We start from the raw sequence: 14,023 nt of genomic DNA on the forward strand, positions 1-14,023 counted from the left end.
AAAGAAACAACAAATGTTGGAGAGGTGGTGGAGAAAGGGGAACCCTCTTACACTGTTGGTGGGAAGGCAGGTTGGTACAGCCACTTTGGAAAACAGTGTGGAGGTTCCTCAAAAAATTAAAAATAGAGCTACCCTTTGACCCAGCAATTACACTCCTGGGTATTTACCCCAAAGACACAGATGTAGTGAAAAGAAGGGCCATATGCACCCCAATGTGCATAGCAGCAATGTCTGCAATAGACAAACCGTGGAAAGAGCTGAGATGCCCTTCAACAGATGAATAGATAAAGAAGATGTGGTCCATATATACAATGGAATATTACTCAGTCATCAGAAAGGATGAATACCCAACTTTTACATCAACATGGATGGGACTGGAGGAGATTATGCGAAGTGAAATAAGTCAAGCAGAGAAAGTCAATTATCATATGGTTTCACTTATTTGTGGAACATAAGGAATAACATGGCGGACATTAGGAGAAGGAAGGGGAAAATGAAGGGGGGGAATCGGAGGGGGAGATGAACCATGACTCCAAGAAACAATCTGAGGGTTTTAGAGGGGAGGGGGGTGAGGGATGGTTTAGCCTGGTGATGGATATTAAGGAGGGCTCGGACTGCATGGAGCACTGGGTGTTATACACAAACAATGAATCATGAAACACTACATCAAAAACTAATGATGTATTGTACGGTGATTAACATAACATAAAGAATGATTTATTTATTTATTTGAGACAGACAGAGAGGAAGAAAGAGCAGGGGAGAGGGGCAGAGAGAGAAAGAGAGTCTTAAGCAGACTCTGTGCTGAGTGTGGAGCCCGACATGGGGCTCCATCTCGATACCCTGAGATCACATTCTGAGCCAAAATCAAGAGTCAGACACTTATCCAACTGTGCCACCCAGGAGCCCCAAGCACAACCTTTAAAGAAATTCTTCTATTCCTCTTTTTGAAAAAGCTACAAATCTTCAAGGCACAGTTCAAGGTATAAAAATGTCCATTCATAATTAAAGTTAATAATTGAAAAAAAAAGTTAAAAATCTTGCAATAGTTATAGAAAGTCCAGATTAGAGGAATTCTCATAAACTGCTTTTTACTGTAGCTTAACCCATGGATCTGGGTTCTGTTTGTACGAATTCCCAGGTAATGAATTTTCTTTTGTTTTTCTCCCCTTTGCTTGCCAGTAGTGAGATACCATGTTGATGTCCATACTGGGCAACTGAAGCGAGCAGAAACAGAGTCCGAAGTTTCCCTGTGTCTCTGTGGAGAGAGGGGAGACACTGGTCTTAGACTGCTGGACAAATCTAACATGCCAGTAAAATTTCAAAGAGGACAGGTGAGTCCACACAAATAACCTTCCCATTGTGTTTAGCAATTACCCTGAAGGTGAACACTTCTAACTGAAAACTGAAAAGTGCTTGACAGCCTTCAAGTTTTCATTTTAGGACATCTTTAACACAAGATTTCCTGACCAGACTTCCTAATATCCTTTGTTTTAGAAGTTCTTGAAAGAAAAATGGGACACACTCTACTAGCAGTGAATAATAGAACAAAGAAAAATTACATTAAAAATTAGTGATAGTATAAGAAAAAAAATGAAATGATATCAGGGAAAGATATATATGAACATACCCTGTTAGGACTGAAAAAGGACAAAGTATTATTCTAAAAGGTCAGGTCATGGAAGGGCCATTATAGTATATTTCACATAGGAACACAGTAGCCTTTCTTTAAAACATCTTGAATGGAACCAACTAAATTATTTTCATACCTTAAGCCCTTCACTATTCCTCTTTTGTCCTGTGTGTGTGTGTGTGTGTGTATGTGTACATATATATATATATATATATATATATATATATATATGCATGCGTCTTGTATATATTAGATGTTTGAGGAGTGGCAGTGAGATATATGATCAACCCAGTTAATTTTTAATGCTATTTTGTTATATATAGAAAGAAAATACTATTTGGGGTCTGTAACTAAAAATAGGGATTATGTAACCCTAGGATATATTTTTAAGAAAGAAAGCTCTCAAACCAGTTTGAGAGTGCTATTTCTCAATTTTTTTTTGTAGTTGGAGTTCATGAATTATTTTGAGACAGAGATTTTAAAGATCGCCTAAGCTTGTATTGTCACAGCAGATTACATAGATGCTTTCATCAGAATGAAGAAGAAAGCTGGGTCTGCTTTGGATAAGGGAATAAGCAAAATTGTGCCTAATTTTTGTCATCACAAGTAAATTAATTTTGAGTAGAAATTTTGAGTAAGTTTTATATGTCATAATCTTATTACTATTATTACACCAAGTGATCAGTGATGTTATCCCCTAAGGAATCCTCCTAGCTTTCCTTCAGTCCCAGATTCATTCACCCTGCCATTTCGTGATATATCTCCATCTTTGCTGGTTGTCTACTGGTTGGTCTATTGGTGTGTAGCATCATGTGAGGTTACATGCTAAGATTTCACAAGTCATCTGGTTCAATCCTCAGTTCATTACAGTATCTAGTATTTACCAGAGAATGGGGAGGGTGCATTATAGATGAAATTAAAATTGGGCAGTTTAATTGCAATCAACGTATAGACAAGAGTAAAAACGTGGGTTTACTGGTATGTTTTGAGGTTCAGAATCAGAGATATAAAAGTATTTTTCTTCCCTGGCTCATTTCAGATTTTTCTATTATCTTCCTCAATGCATGGAATATAATGGGAATACAAAATGATTTCAAGAGTTTTGCAGTTGAGAAACTGTGACAACAACCTTTTAGTTTATTACCAGAATGATTTTACACCAGCCACAGCTCACATCCTTAACCACCGATTCAGCTTGTTATTGTCATTTTTCTCTACAGAGTGTCCAGTGGTATAATCAAAATGCAGTAGCATATGTAATAGACCTAATTTAATTCTATTTTCCAAACTAAAGTTACTTGAAGAAATAAGAAGTAACCAGGAAGCTGGTTTAGGCAATCTTTCTGGACCTTGAGGTATCGTAGTTTGGATTTGCTTCAAAGCAGACCATAAGACAAAGACTGGGGTACAAGTAATTTATTTGGGAGTTGGTCCCAGTAACTACCTTTGGAGTGAAGGAGCTGGGAAAGTGAGGCAGGAAAGGGCGAAAAGCCATATAGGGACATTAAGGAGCTGGAACTCCTTCTTGCTAGGAACCTTAAGAAACCCTGAAGAACACCCCTCAAAACTCTCCCACAAGAGGGAAGCCCTCAGACAAAGAGGCAGTGAGACCTAGAGGAGGGTTGAGCAAGAAAGCCTTCAGCATGTCTAAATTATCTACAAAAGCAGAAGGTGAACTCTGAAAGGGACCTAGAAGACAGGGGTGGGGCATCAAGCACATCTGCTACAACAGGTGATGTGCATTGCTGAAGCCTAGAAGAAAGGAAGGAAGGAGGGAGGGAGGGAGGTAGGAAGGAAAAATTTGTTCCTACGTGCCTCAAAATATATCAATATCCATGGAAACTAAATATTTTGCATATTAGGGCTCATGGTTTTCAACCTGTCCACCTACTAAACTTTGTCACAGGAGCAGGAATCTGAGTAAGAGAAAAGCCACAAACTGGAAGCCTTTGTATTAGGGTTTATTTCTTACACTGGATACTGTTATAAATGGAGAAAATAAAACTGCAAGAGAAAAAAGCACAGAAATGTATTTTGAATAGATCAAAGTAATTTGCTTATTTTTCTTTCCTTCTTACCCCTTTTGATGCTAACTGTAGTAACATTATCTCTTTTAAAGTGTTGGGCTATTATTGCCTGCATTTGTCATGTGCTGGACTCCTGTTATTTCTGTGGGGTTTTTCTCTGTGTCCTGCACCAGACCGATACATTTCAAGTGGAAGCAATGTCACTTGGAAAACTGCAGAAGGTGCTGTTGCGCTGCGAGGCCAGTGAGGAATCCCAGTACTGGTATTGTGAGAAGGTCGTGGTCAGAGAACCTGGTACTGCAACTGAGTCCGTCTTCACCTGTGAAAGGTAGTGCTGGTCCCTGTGGTACTTCAAAGAGTGTGTTGCAATGTGGATAATGCTGGGTGTGTGTGAATGTATGTGTATTTTAGGTGCTTGTGTGTTTTTGTGTCATTTATTCAGTATTCTACATCATCTTCACTCATTGATTGCTTGAATAAATAATCTATTGCTAAGCATTGTAAAGGAATCTTATCTTACAATTTCTTATTATTTCAATGTGCTATATGTCACAAAAGGATCAGATGTTTAATACTGGAAAATTTTACATCAATCATGGGAATATTTGTTTAAATGTTGGTTTCTTTACATAACTTAAAATTATAGTTATAATTATAACCGTTAGAGTTATAACAATTTCATAAGGGAATTAAGCAAGAAGAATTTTAGCGAGAACTCTCAGAATAGAACCCAAGAAAGACAAAGGTTAAAATCTAGATAACTTGGGCTTTCCCTTGAACTCCATGACATACAACACTGTGTAAATTTAAAGTATACAATATGTTATTTTGATACATTCATATCTTATAAAATAGTTGCCTTTGTAGCAATATTTACACATTATATAATTATAATTGTAGTACAGTATTGCTTATATTCATTACACTGTGCATTAGATCTCTATGGTCTATTTACTACTCCTTGCAAGTTTGTACTCTTAAAACACCATCAGTCTTATCCTCACACTCCTTATTCTTTGGCAACCATTTCTGACTTGGCCCTATTGCTTCCAGGTTTAAGCCTTGCTCTCTAGACCTTTGCTGAGTCCTCTCTCAAGAAGTTCCCAGCTTTAGCCAGCTAGGCATTGATGCTTATTATTGCTTGGTTCTCACCTCAGGGAAAATGATGGGGTCCAGGCCCATGAATGGGATTGAATTAGAACAGGGTTCTACACAAAAACCCAATCTATTGTGGACATAGAGTAATAAACTTGGGGCTCTATTTTGAAATTTTGAATCCTCAATGTTGGGACCCTTCAGCCTTCTTTCCAAATAGATAATCAACAGGAAATGAGGCAAAAAAATATAGACAAAAATGGCACTGGAAAATGCAGGTGTACAGATTGGGAGATGTCAAAACAATTACATCTTTAATTACTCAGCAAAAAGTAGAAGAGAAAATAATGAGTCAATTCAAGTAAAAATCCTATATGCATGGCACTAAAAACCACCAGCCAGGGATGACTCGGGGTGACCGTAACCGAGAAGGAGCAGTGGGAACCACAGTAGGCTCTCCCTCTTTTCTAGCTTTTGAGATCTTAAATTGAGTCAATTCCTTTTCAGAGTACCTGTTTAACTCATCCCTTCTTTTCTGTTCTCACATCCTCTACTCCAGTTGTGCTCTCCACCAGATTACTGCAGTAGTCTCTGGATTGTCTGGATTCCTTCTTCTCCAGTCCTCCCTGCTCACCACTTTCTAGCTAATTTGACTCTGTGCTAAGAGGGCAGCGTCTAGCTAATCTGACTCTTGGCATTTACAAACATCATTCTGACTTTAGCTTATCTTTTCTTTCATTTTTCTTTTGCTCTTTTTGAAGAATAAATTCCTTAGTATTTTGTTGTATAGTTTTGTCCTAAAATTTTTCAAGAAAGAAATATGGGGAAAACATTGTTCCCTTATTCCCAAGGCAGTATTTTAATTGCATCATTTCCCTGTTCAAAATCTTCATTAATCTCTATTGAATACCATAAACCCAAAACAATATATGATCTTTCCATTGAAGAATTTGACTCCATTACCCCCTTCCAATTTGTTTTTTAATTGTCCTCTTGCAAGATCTTAGTGAAATTAGACCATCTATTATTGCCAGAACAAGTTCTGTTCCGTTTGCTTCTGTCCCTTGGAATGTGCTATTCTTCACTCAAGAATGCCCTTCCTTACTCTACTGTTCTTCCTCTTCCTTTAAGTTCCCATTCAAATTCTGCTGCTAGCATGAGCTAATTGGCACAACTGGAAACACTTTTCCTTCTCCTAGTGCTTTCTCTGAACTTAGCATAACACAGAACCCCCCATTGGCTAAGTGACAAGTCGTGCTGAAGAGGACCGGGCATCCCCTCCCAGCCTCTCCCACCCACAGCACACAGCCATCTTTGGGGCAGAGGGGAGGCTGTATTTTATTCCTTACATCAGAAGAGCTAGGAAGTGATTCACCATGGGTTTTCTTCTAAGGTTCTTAGGTTCTGATATATTTTGTCACATTAATAGAGCTGATTTTTTTTTAATGTGAAATCTTCTTGGGATTCTTTAGATATATTCATCACTTGTTCACGCCTCCATGCACCTACCATGACAGTGGTGCTGCCCAGCCCCCTGCCACCATTACCCCTGCTGCTTCCACCATCACTCCTTGCACTACCTTCACTCATGTCTGCACTAAGCCAACGTGGCCTTGTTGGAAAGAAGAAACATAAGTGATGGCTTAATTTAGTTTCAATGGATTGAGGCTGAAAAATTTTGATTACAAAATACGCTGAGTGACCAAAGGTAATATAATAGATATGCACTGTCCTGACATAGTGAATGTTAGTATTTGATGTTCTGCACATAGTAATAGGTCCCGAAGCGATGGGAGCCAACACTCATTCACACAATACCTTGATGAGGAAAATAAGTTGCAACAATCATTCCTTCCTATCTGTGGGTCTAAAGAGGTGAGGCAGATCCTGCCTTCTTAGTTTTAAAAAGCAGAGTAGTGGCCTCAGGAAGAGACCTCGGGCACAGCAGTTTCCTTTCTGCAATAAAGGACCACTCAGAAGCTATTGGTGGTTGCTTCTGTGCTATGAGCGCCTTCTCTTTGCATGTGAAAGGGCAAGGACAACTTACTGTAAGTAGGGCTGGTGTGAGTCTGATAGGAAAGGAGACCCACGCTGCACATAGGAGCCGGACAGACCTCTTTCTGGACTGGTCTCTTCTCAGACCTGACAGGGAGCTGGCCAAGGTGGGGTCCTGGGTGCATTTATGACGGCTAATGAGTTCGGGGGTGTGGGCAGCAGAAATGCTCAAGTATATAATCACAGGGGAAAAGGAAAGAAAATCTCAGTATGCTCCTTGATGCTTCCTTATGGGGCAAGAATTTACAGCATAGCTGAATTAGGACAGAGAAAAAGACCACCAAGTGTTCATTCCTTTTATAAGTTAAGCGGGAAAAAGTGAAATATAAAACAGAGCTACAGGAAGAGGATGCTTCTGTGATCACAGATGCTTCCCATGAGGATCCGCATCTCCTTTTCCTTTTTTTTTTCTCCTCTTGAACACCCACATCCTTATGGTTTTATTTTATTTCTATACCTGAAGTTTTATTTTTCTACTTTTTGTACATTTAATATAGATAGAGTACACACCACTGAATTTCTACCACTTACACATAAAGTTTGGCTATTTGAGGTTTGGAGCAAGCAAAATTTGTATTTAAAGCAGACAAGCATTCCCCTGACTATGAATTGAAGTAAATATTCTTATTTACTATTTGTATTAGTTTCCTACAACCGCCATAACAAATCACCATGAGCTTGGTAGCTTAAAACAAGAGAAATTTATTCTCTCATAGTTCTGGAGGCCAGAAGTCTGAAACTCGGGTATCACTGAGGTCATGCTCCCTCTCAAGTCTCTGGGGAATGATCTTTCCCTGTCTCTTAGTGCGTCTGGTGGTTGGGTGGTTGCCCGCAGTCTTGGGTGTGCTTTGGTGTACCGCTGCCTCACCGCAGTGTTTGCCTCTGCTGTCACATGGCTGTGCTTTTCCTTTATGTATGCGTCTCTGTGTCACTTCTCCTCTTCTTATACGGACACTGGTCATTAGACTAGGGCTCACTCCACTTTACATCTGGAAAGAACCTGTTTTCAAATAGGTCACATTCTGAAGTTCCGTGTGAACATGAATATTTGGGGGACACTATTTAATCCAGTACTCTATTTGAGGGGATCTCACAATGTACTATCCACTGCAGGGTTTATTAGCATTAAATTAGAGATTTCTAGACTTTTCTGTATGTTACTGAACTTGTACATGTCGTGTACGTGTGTGTATATATATATATGTGCATGTGTATAGACTTTTAATAATGAAATCATTGAAAAAAAGTTAGTATTTATCTTTTAAAAGACACAATGTCATTTATGAATATATTTGTTAACCCATTTGACCCAGGAGGGTCTAGATTCACAGACGATTCATAGCAAAGTTCTTCAGCCTGAGGACAGGGAGGGCCAGGAATCTCTCAGTTTTGCCTTCCATTATTCCTGATTGGTTTGGGAATTGAAATTGGCATTAGCTTGTGGGAGCAGCTTATTTGAAATAAAGATCCACCTAAGGGGACTTCTAAATAGAAGGTGATTTATGGATGAGAAACTGAAAAGTTAAATACAAATAAATGATGTTTTAAAAAACTATCTAACTTGACTTGTCAAGGCAGAACAGCATGACCTGCTTTGTCCTCTCAAAACCAAGCCATGGTCAGATACGTATATTATGGCATATTATCCTAAGGAAGAAGGACAAGACGCTGCAGAGTGTTCCTTAGAGTTGATATTGCAACTAATACTTTTAAACTGTTCCAGCCTCATTTCTATTCAATATTCTTTACTTTTTTTTTTGAGAAAGGTTAAAATCATTTCCTTTATGTGAAAGTGGAAGAACGAACACTTTTAAAAGTCTCCACTTTGTTTTTTTTTTAAATTTTTAATTGTTATGTTAATCACCATACATTACATCATTAGATTTTGATATAGTGTTCCATGATTCATTGTGCACAACACCCGGTGCTCCATGCAGAACGTGCCCTCTTTAATACCCATCACCAGGCTAACCCATCCTCACACCCCCTCCCCTCTAGAATCCTCAGTTTGTTTTTCAGAGTCCATTGTCTCTCATGATTCGTCTCCCCCTCTGATTTCCACCCCCTTCATTCTTCCCCTCCTGCTATCTGTTTTTTTTCTTAACATATATTGCATTTTTTGTTTCAGAGGTACAGATCTGTGATTCAACAGTCTTGCACAATTCACAGTGCTCACCATAGCACATACCCTCCCCAATGTCTATCACCCAGCCATCCCAACCCTCCCACCCCCACCCCACTCCAGCAACCCTCAGTTTGTTTCCTGAGATTAAGAATTCCTCCTATCAGTGAGGTCATATGATACATGTCTTTCTCTGATTTATTTCGCTCAGCATAACACCCTCCAGTTCCATCCACGTTGTTGCAAATGGCAAGACATTCATTTTGATGGCTGCATAATATTCCAGTGTGTGTGTGTGTGTATATATATATATATACCACATCTTCTTTATTCATCTGTCGATGGACATCTTGGCTCTTTCCACAGTTTGGCTATTGTGAACATTACTGCTATAAGCATTGGGGTGCACGTACCCCTTCAGATCCCTACATTTGTATCTTTGGGGTAAATGCCCAGTAGTGCAATTGCTGGATCATATGGTAGCTCTATTTTCAACTTTTTGAGGAACCTCCATACTGTTTTCCAGAGTGGTTGCACCAACTTGCATTCCCACCAACAGTGTAGGAGGGTTCCCCTTTCTTTGCATCCCCGCTAACATCTGTCATTTCCTGACTTGTTAATTTTAGCCATTCTGACTAGTATGTGATGATATGTCACTGAGGTTTTGATTTGGATTTCCCTGATGCCGAGCAATGAGCACTTTTTCATGTGTCTGTTGGCCATTTGGATGTCTTCTTTGGAAAAATGTCTGTTCATGTCTTCTGCCCATTTCTTGATTGGATTATTTGTTCTTTGGGTGTTCAGTTTGATAAGTTCTTTACAGATTTTTGATACTAGCCCTTTATCTGATACATCATTTGCAAATATTTTCTCCCATTCTGTCGGTTGTCTTTTGGTTTTGTGGACTGTTTCTTTTGCTGTGCAAAAGCTTTTTATCTTGATGAAGTCCCAATAGTTCATTTTTGTCCTTGGTTCCCTTGCCTTTGGCGATGTTTCTAGGAAGAAGTTGCTGCGGCTGAGGTCGAAGAGGTTGCTACCTGTGTTCTCCTTTAGGATTTTGATGGACTCCTGTCTCACATTTAGGTCTTTCAACCATTTGGAGTCTATTTTTTTGTGTGGTGTAAGGAAAGGGTCCAGTTTCATTCTTCTGCATGTGGCTGTCCAATTTTCCCAACACCATTTGTTGAAGAGACTGTCTTTTTTCCATTGGACATTCTTTCCGGCTTTGTCAAAGATGAGTTGACCCTAGAGTTGAGGGTCCATTTCTGGGCTCTCTATTCTGTTCCATTGATCTATGTGTCTGTTTTTGTGCCAGTACCATACTGTCTTGATGATGACAGCTTTGTAATAGAGCTGGAAGTCTGGAATTGTGATGCTGCCAGCTTTGCTTTTCTTTTTCAACATTCCTCTGGCAATTCGGGGTCTTTTCTGGTTCCATACAAATTTTAGGATTATTTGTTCCATTTCTTTGAAAAAAGTGGATGATATTTTGGTGGGGATTGCATTGAATGTGTAGATTGCTCTAGGTAGCATTGATATCTTCACAATATTTGTTCTTCCAATCCATGAGCATGGAATGTTTTTCCATTTCTTTGTGTCTTCCTCAATTTCTTTCATGAATATTTTATAGTTTTCTGAGTACAGATCCTTTGCCTCTTTGGTTAGATTTATTCCTAGGTATCTTATGGTTTGGGGTGCAATTGTAAATGGGATCAATTCCTTAATTTGTCTTTCTTCTGTCTTATTGTTGGTGTATAGAAATGCAACTGATTTCTGTGCATTGATTTTATATCCAGCCACTTTACTGAATTCCTGTATGAGTTCTAGCAGTTTTGGGGTGGAGTCTTTTAGGTTTTCCACATAAAATATCATATCATTGGCAAAAAGTGAGAGTTTAACTTCTTCTTTGCCAATTCGGATGCATTTTATTTCTTTTTGTTGTCTTATTGCTGAGGCTAGGACTTCTAGTACTATGTTGAGCAGCAGTGGTGAGAGTGGACATGCCTGTCGTGTTCCTGACCTTAGGGGAAAAGCTCTCAGTTTTTCCCCATTGACTATGATATTTGCTGTGGGTTTTTCATAGATGGCATTTATGATATTGAGGTATGTACCCTCTATCCCTACACTCTGAAACATTTTAATCAAGAAAGGATGCTGTACTTTGTCAAATGCTTTTTCTGCATCTATTGAGAGGATCAGATGATTCTTGTTCTTTCTTTTATTAATGTATTGTATCACATTGATTGATTTGTGGATGTTGAACCACCTTGCAGCCCAGGAATAAATCCCACTGGTTGTGGTGAATAAAACCTTTAATGTACTGTTGGATCCTATTGGCTAGTATTTTGGTGAGAATTTTTGCATCCATGTTCATCAAGGATATTGGTCTGTAATTGTCCTTTCTGATGGGGTCTTTGTCTGGTTTTGGGATCAAGATAATGGTGGCCTCATAAAACGAGTTTGGAAGTTTTCCTTCCATTTCTATATTTTGGAACAGTTTCAGAAGAATAAGTATTAATTCTTCTTTAAATGTTTGGTAGAATTCCCCTGGGAAGCCATCTGGCCCTGGGCTTTTGTTTCTTGGGAGATTGTTGATGACTGCTTCAATTTCCTTAGTGGTGATAGGTCTGTTCAGGTTTTCTATTTCTTCCTGGTTCAGTTTTGGTAGTTGATACATCTCTAGGAATGCATCCATTTCTTCCAAATTATCTAATTTGCTGGCATAGAGTTGCTCATAGTATGTTCTTATAATTGTCTGTATTTCTTTGGTGTTGGTTGCGATCTCTCCTCTTTCATTCATGATTTTGTTGTTTTGGGTCATTTCTCTCTTTTTTTTTTTTTTGATAAGTCTGGCCAGGGGTTCATCAATCTTGTTAATTCTTTCAAAGAACCAGCTCCTAGTTTCGTTGATCTGTTCTACTGTTCTTTTGGTTTCTATTTCATTGATTTCTGTTCTGATCTTTATTATTTCTCTTCTCCTCCTGCAGGTAAGCTTTATTTGCTCTTCTTTCTCCAGCTTCTTCAGGTGTAGGGTTCAGTGGTGTATTTGAGACCTTGCTTATTTCTTGAGAAAGGCTTGTATTGCTATATACTTTCCTCTTACGACTGCCTTTGCTGAATCCTAAAGATTTTGAACAGTTGTGTTTTCATTTTCTCTGGTTTCTATGAAATTTTTAAATTCTTCTTTAATTTCCTGGTTGACCCATTCATTCTTTAGTAGGATGCTCTTTAGCCTCCATGTATTTGAGTCCTTTCCAACTTTCCTCTTATGACTGAGTTCTAGTTTCAAAGCATTGTGGTCTGAAAATATGCAGGGAATGATCCCCATCTTTTGGTACCGGTTGAGACCTGATTTGTGACCTAGGATGTGATCTCTTCTGGAGAATGTTCCATGGGCACTAGAGAAGAATGTGTATTCCGTTGCTTTGGGGTGGAATGTTCTGAATATGTCTGTGAAGTCCATTTGGTCCAGTGTGCCATTTAAAGTCTTTATTTCCTTGTTGATCTTTTGCTTAGATGATTGTCCATTTCAGTGACTGACAGGGTTGTTAAAGTCCCCCACTATTATTGTATTGTTGTCAATGTGTTTCTTTGCTTTTGTTATTAATTGCCTTAAATAATTGGCTGCTCCCATGTTAGGGGCATAGATATTTGCAATTGTTAGATCTTCTTGTTGGATAGACCCTTTAAGAAGGATATAGTGTCCTTCCTCATCTCTTATTGCAGTCTTTGTTTTAAAATCTAATTTGTCTGATATAAGGATTGCCACCCCAGCTTTCTTTTGGTGTCCATTAGCATGGTAAATGCTTTTCCACCCCCTCACTTTCAATCTGGGGGTGTCTTTGGGTCTAAAATGAGTTTCTCGCAGACAACATACTGATGGGTCTTGTTTTTTAATCCAATCTGATAGCCGGTGTCTTTTGATTCGGGCTTTTAACCCATTTACATTCAGGGTAACTATTGAAAGATAGGAATTTAGTGCCATTGTATTGCCTGTAAGGTGACTGTTACTGTATATTGTCTCTGTTCCTTTCTGGTCTATGTTACTTTTAGGCTCTCTCTTTGCTTAGAGGACCCCTTTCAGTATTTCTTGTAGGGCTGGTTTTGTGTTTGCAAATTCCTTTAGTTTTTGTTTGTCCTGGAAGCTTTTTATCTCTCCTTCTATTTTCAATGATAGCCTAGCTGGATATAGTATTCTTGGCTGCATATTTTTCTCATTTAATGCTATGAATACATCATGCCAGTCCTTTCTGCCCTGCCAGGTCTCTGTGGATAGGTCTGTTGCCAATCTAATGTTTCTACCATTGTAGGTTACAGATCTCTTCTCCTGAGGTGCTTTCAAGGATTTTCTTTTTGTCCTGAGACTCGTAATTTTACTATTAGATGTCAGGGGTTGACCTATTTTTATTGTTTTGAAGAGGGGTTCTCTGTGCCTCCTGGATTTTGATGCCTGTTTCCTTCCCCAAATTAGGGAATTTCTCTGCTATAATTTGATCCAATATACCTTCTGCCCCCCTCTCTCTTTCTTCTTCTTCTGGGATCCCAATTATTCTAATGTTGTTTTGTCTTATGGTATTGCTTATCTCTCGAATTCTGCCCTCGTGATCCAGTAGTTGTTTATCTCTCTTTTTCTCAGCTTCTTTATTTTCCATCATTTGGTCTTCTATGTCATTGATTCTCTCTTCTGCCTCATTTACCCTAACAGTTAGCACCCCCATTTTTTATTGCACCTCATTAATGGCCTTCTTGATTTCAACTTGGTTAGATTTTAGTTCTTTTATTTCTCCAGAAAGGGTTTCTCAAATAATTTCCATGCTTTTTTCAAGCCCAGCCAGTATCTTTAAAATCATGATTCTGACCTCTAGGTCCAACATCGTACTAATGTCCATATTGAGTAAGTCCCTGGCTGTTGGTACTACCTCTTGTTCTTTTTGTTGAGGTGATTTTTTCCATCTTGTCATTTTGTTCAGAGGAGAATAGATGAATGAGAGAACAAAATGCTAACAGGGTAACAATGTCCCCAGAAAATATACTCTAAACAAATCAGAAAAGACCTGAAGCCAGGGGAAAAGAAAGGGAAAGAAAGAAAAA

At 38.8% G+C, this 14,023-nt stretch overlaps 1 protein-coding gene across 1 annotated transcript in view; it reads left to right on the forward strand.

Moving 5' to 3' along the window:
* Nucleotides 1–14,023, forward strand: part of RP1 (RP1 axonemal microtubule associated) — a 364,241-nt gene that overhangs the window by 238,910 nt on the left and 111,308 nt on the right. Inside the window, 2 exon segments of the mRNA XM_035726960.1 lie at nucleotides 1,183–1,334; nucleotides 3,834–3,988. Coding sequence (XP_035582853.1) covers nucleotides 1,183–1,334; nucleotides 3,834–3,988 — 307 coding nt within the window.

This window comes from Zalophus californianus, chromosome 4 (genome assembly GCF_009762305.2).
Source record: "Zalophus californianus isolate mZalCal1 chromosome 4, mZalCal1.pri.v2, whole genome shotgun sequence".
Taxonomy (NCBI): Eukaryota; Metazoa; Chordata; class Mammalia; order Carnivora; family Otariidae; genus Zalophus; species Zalophus californianus.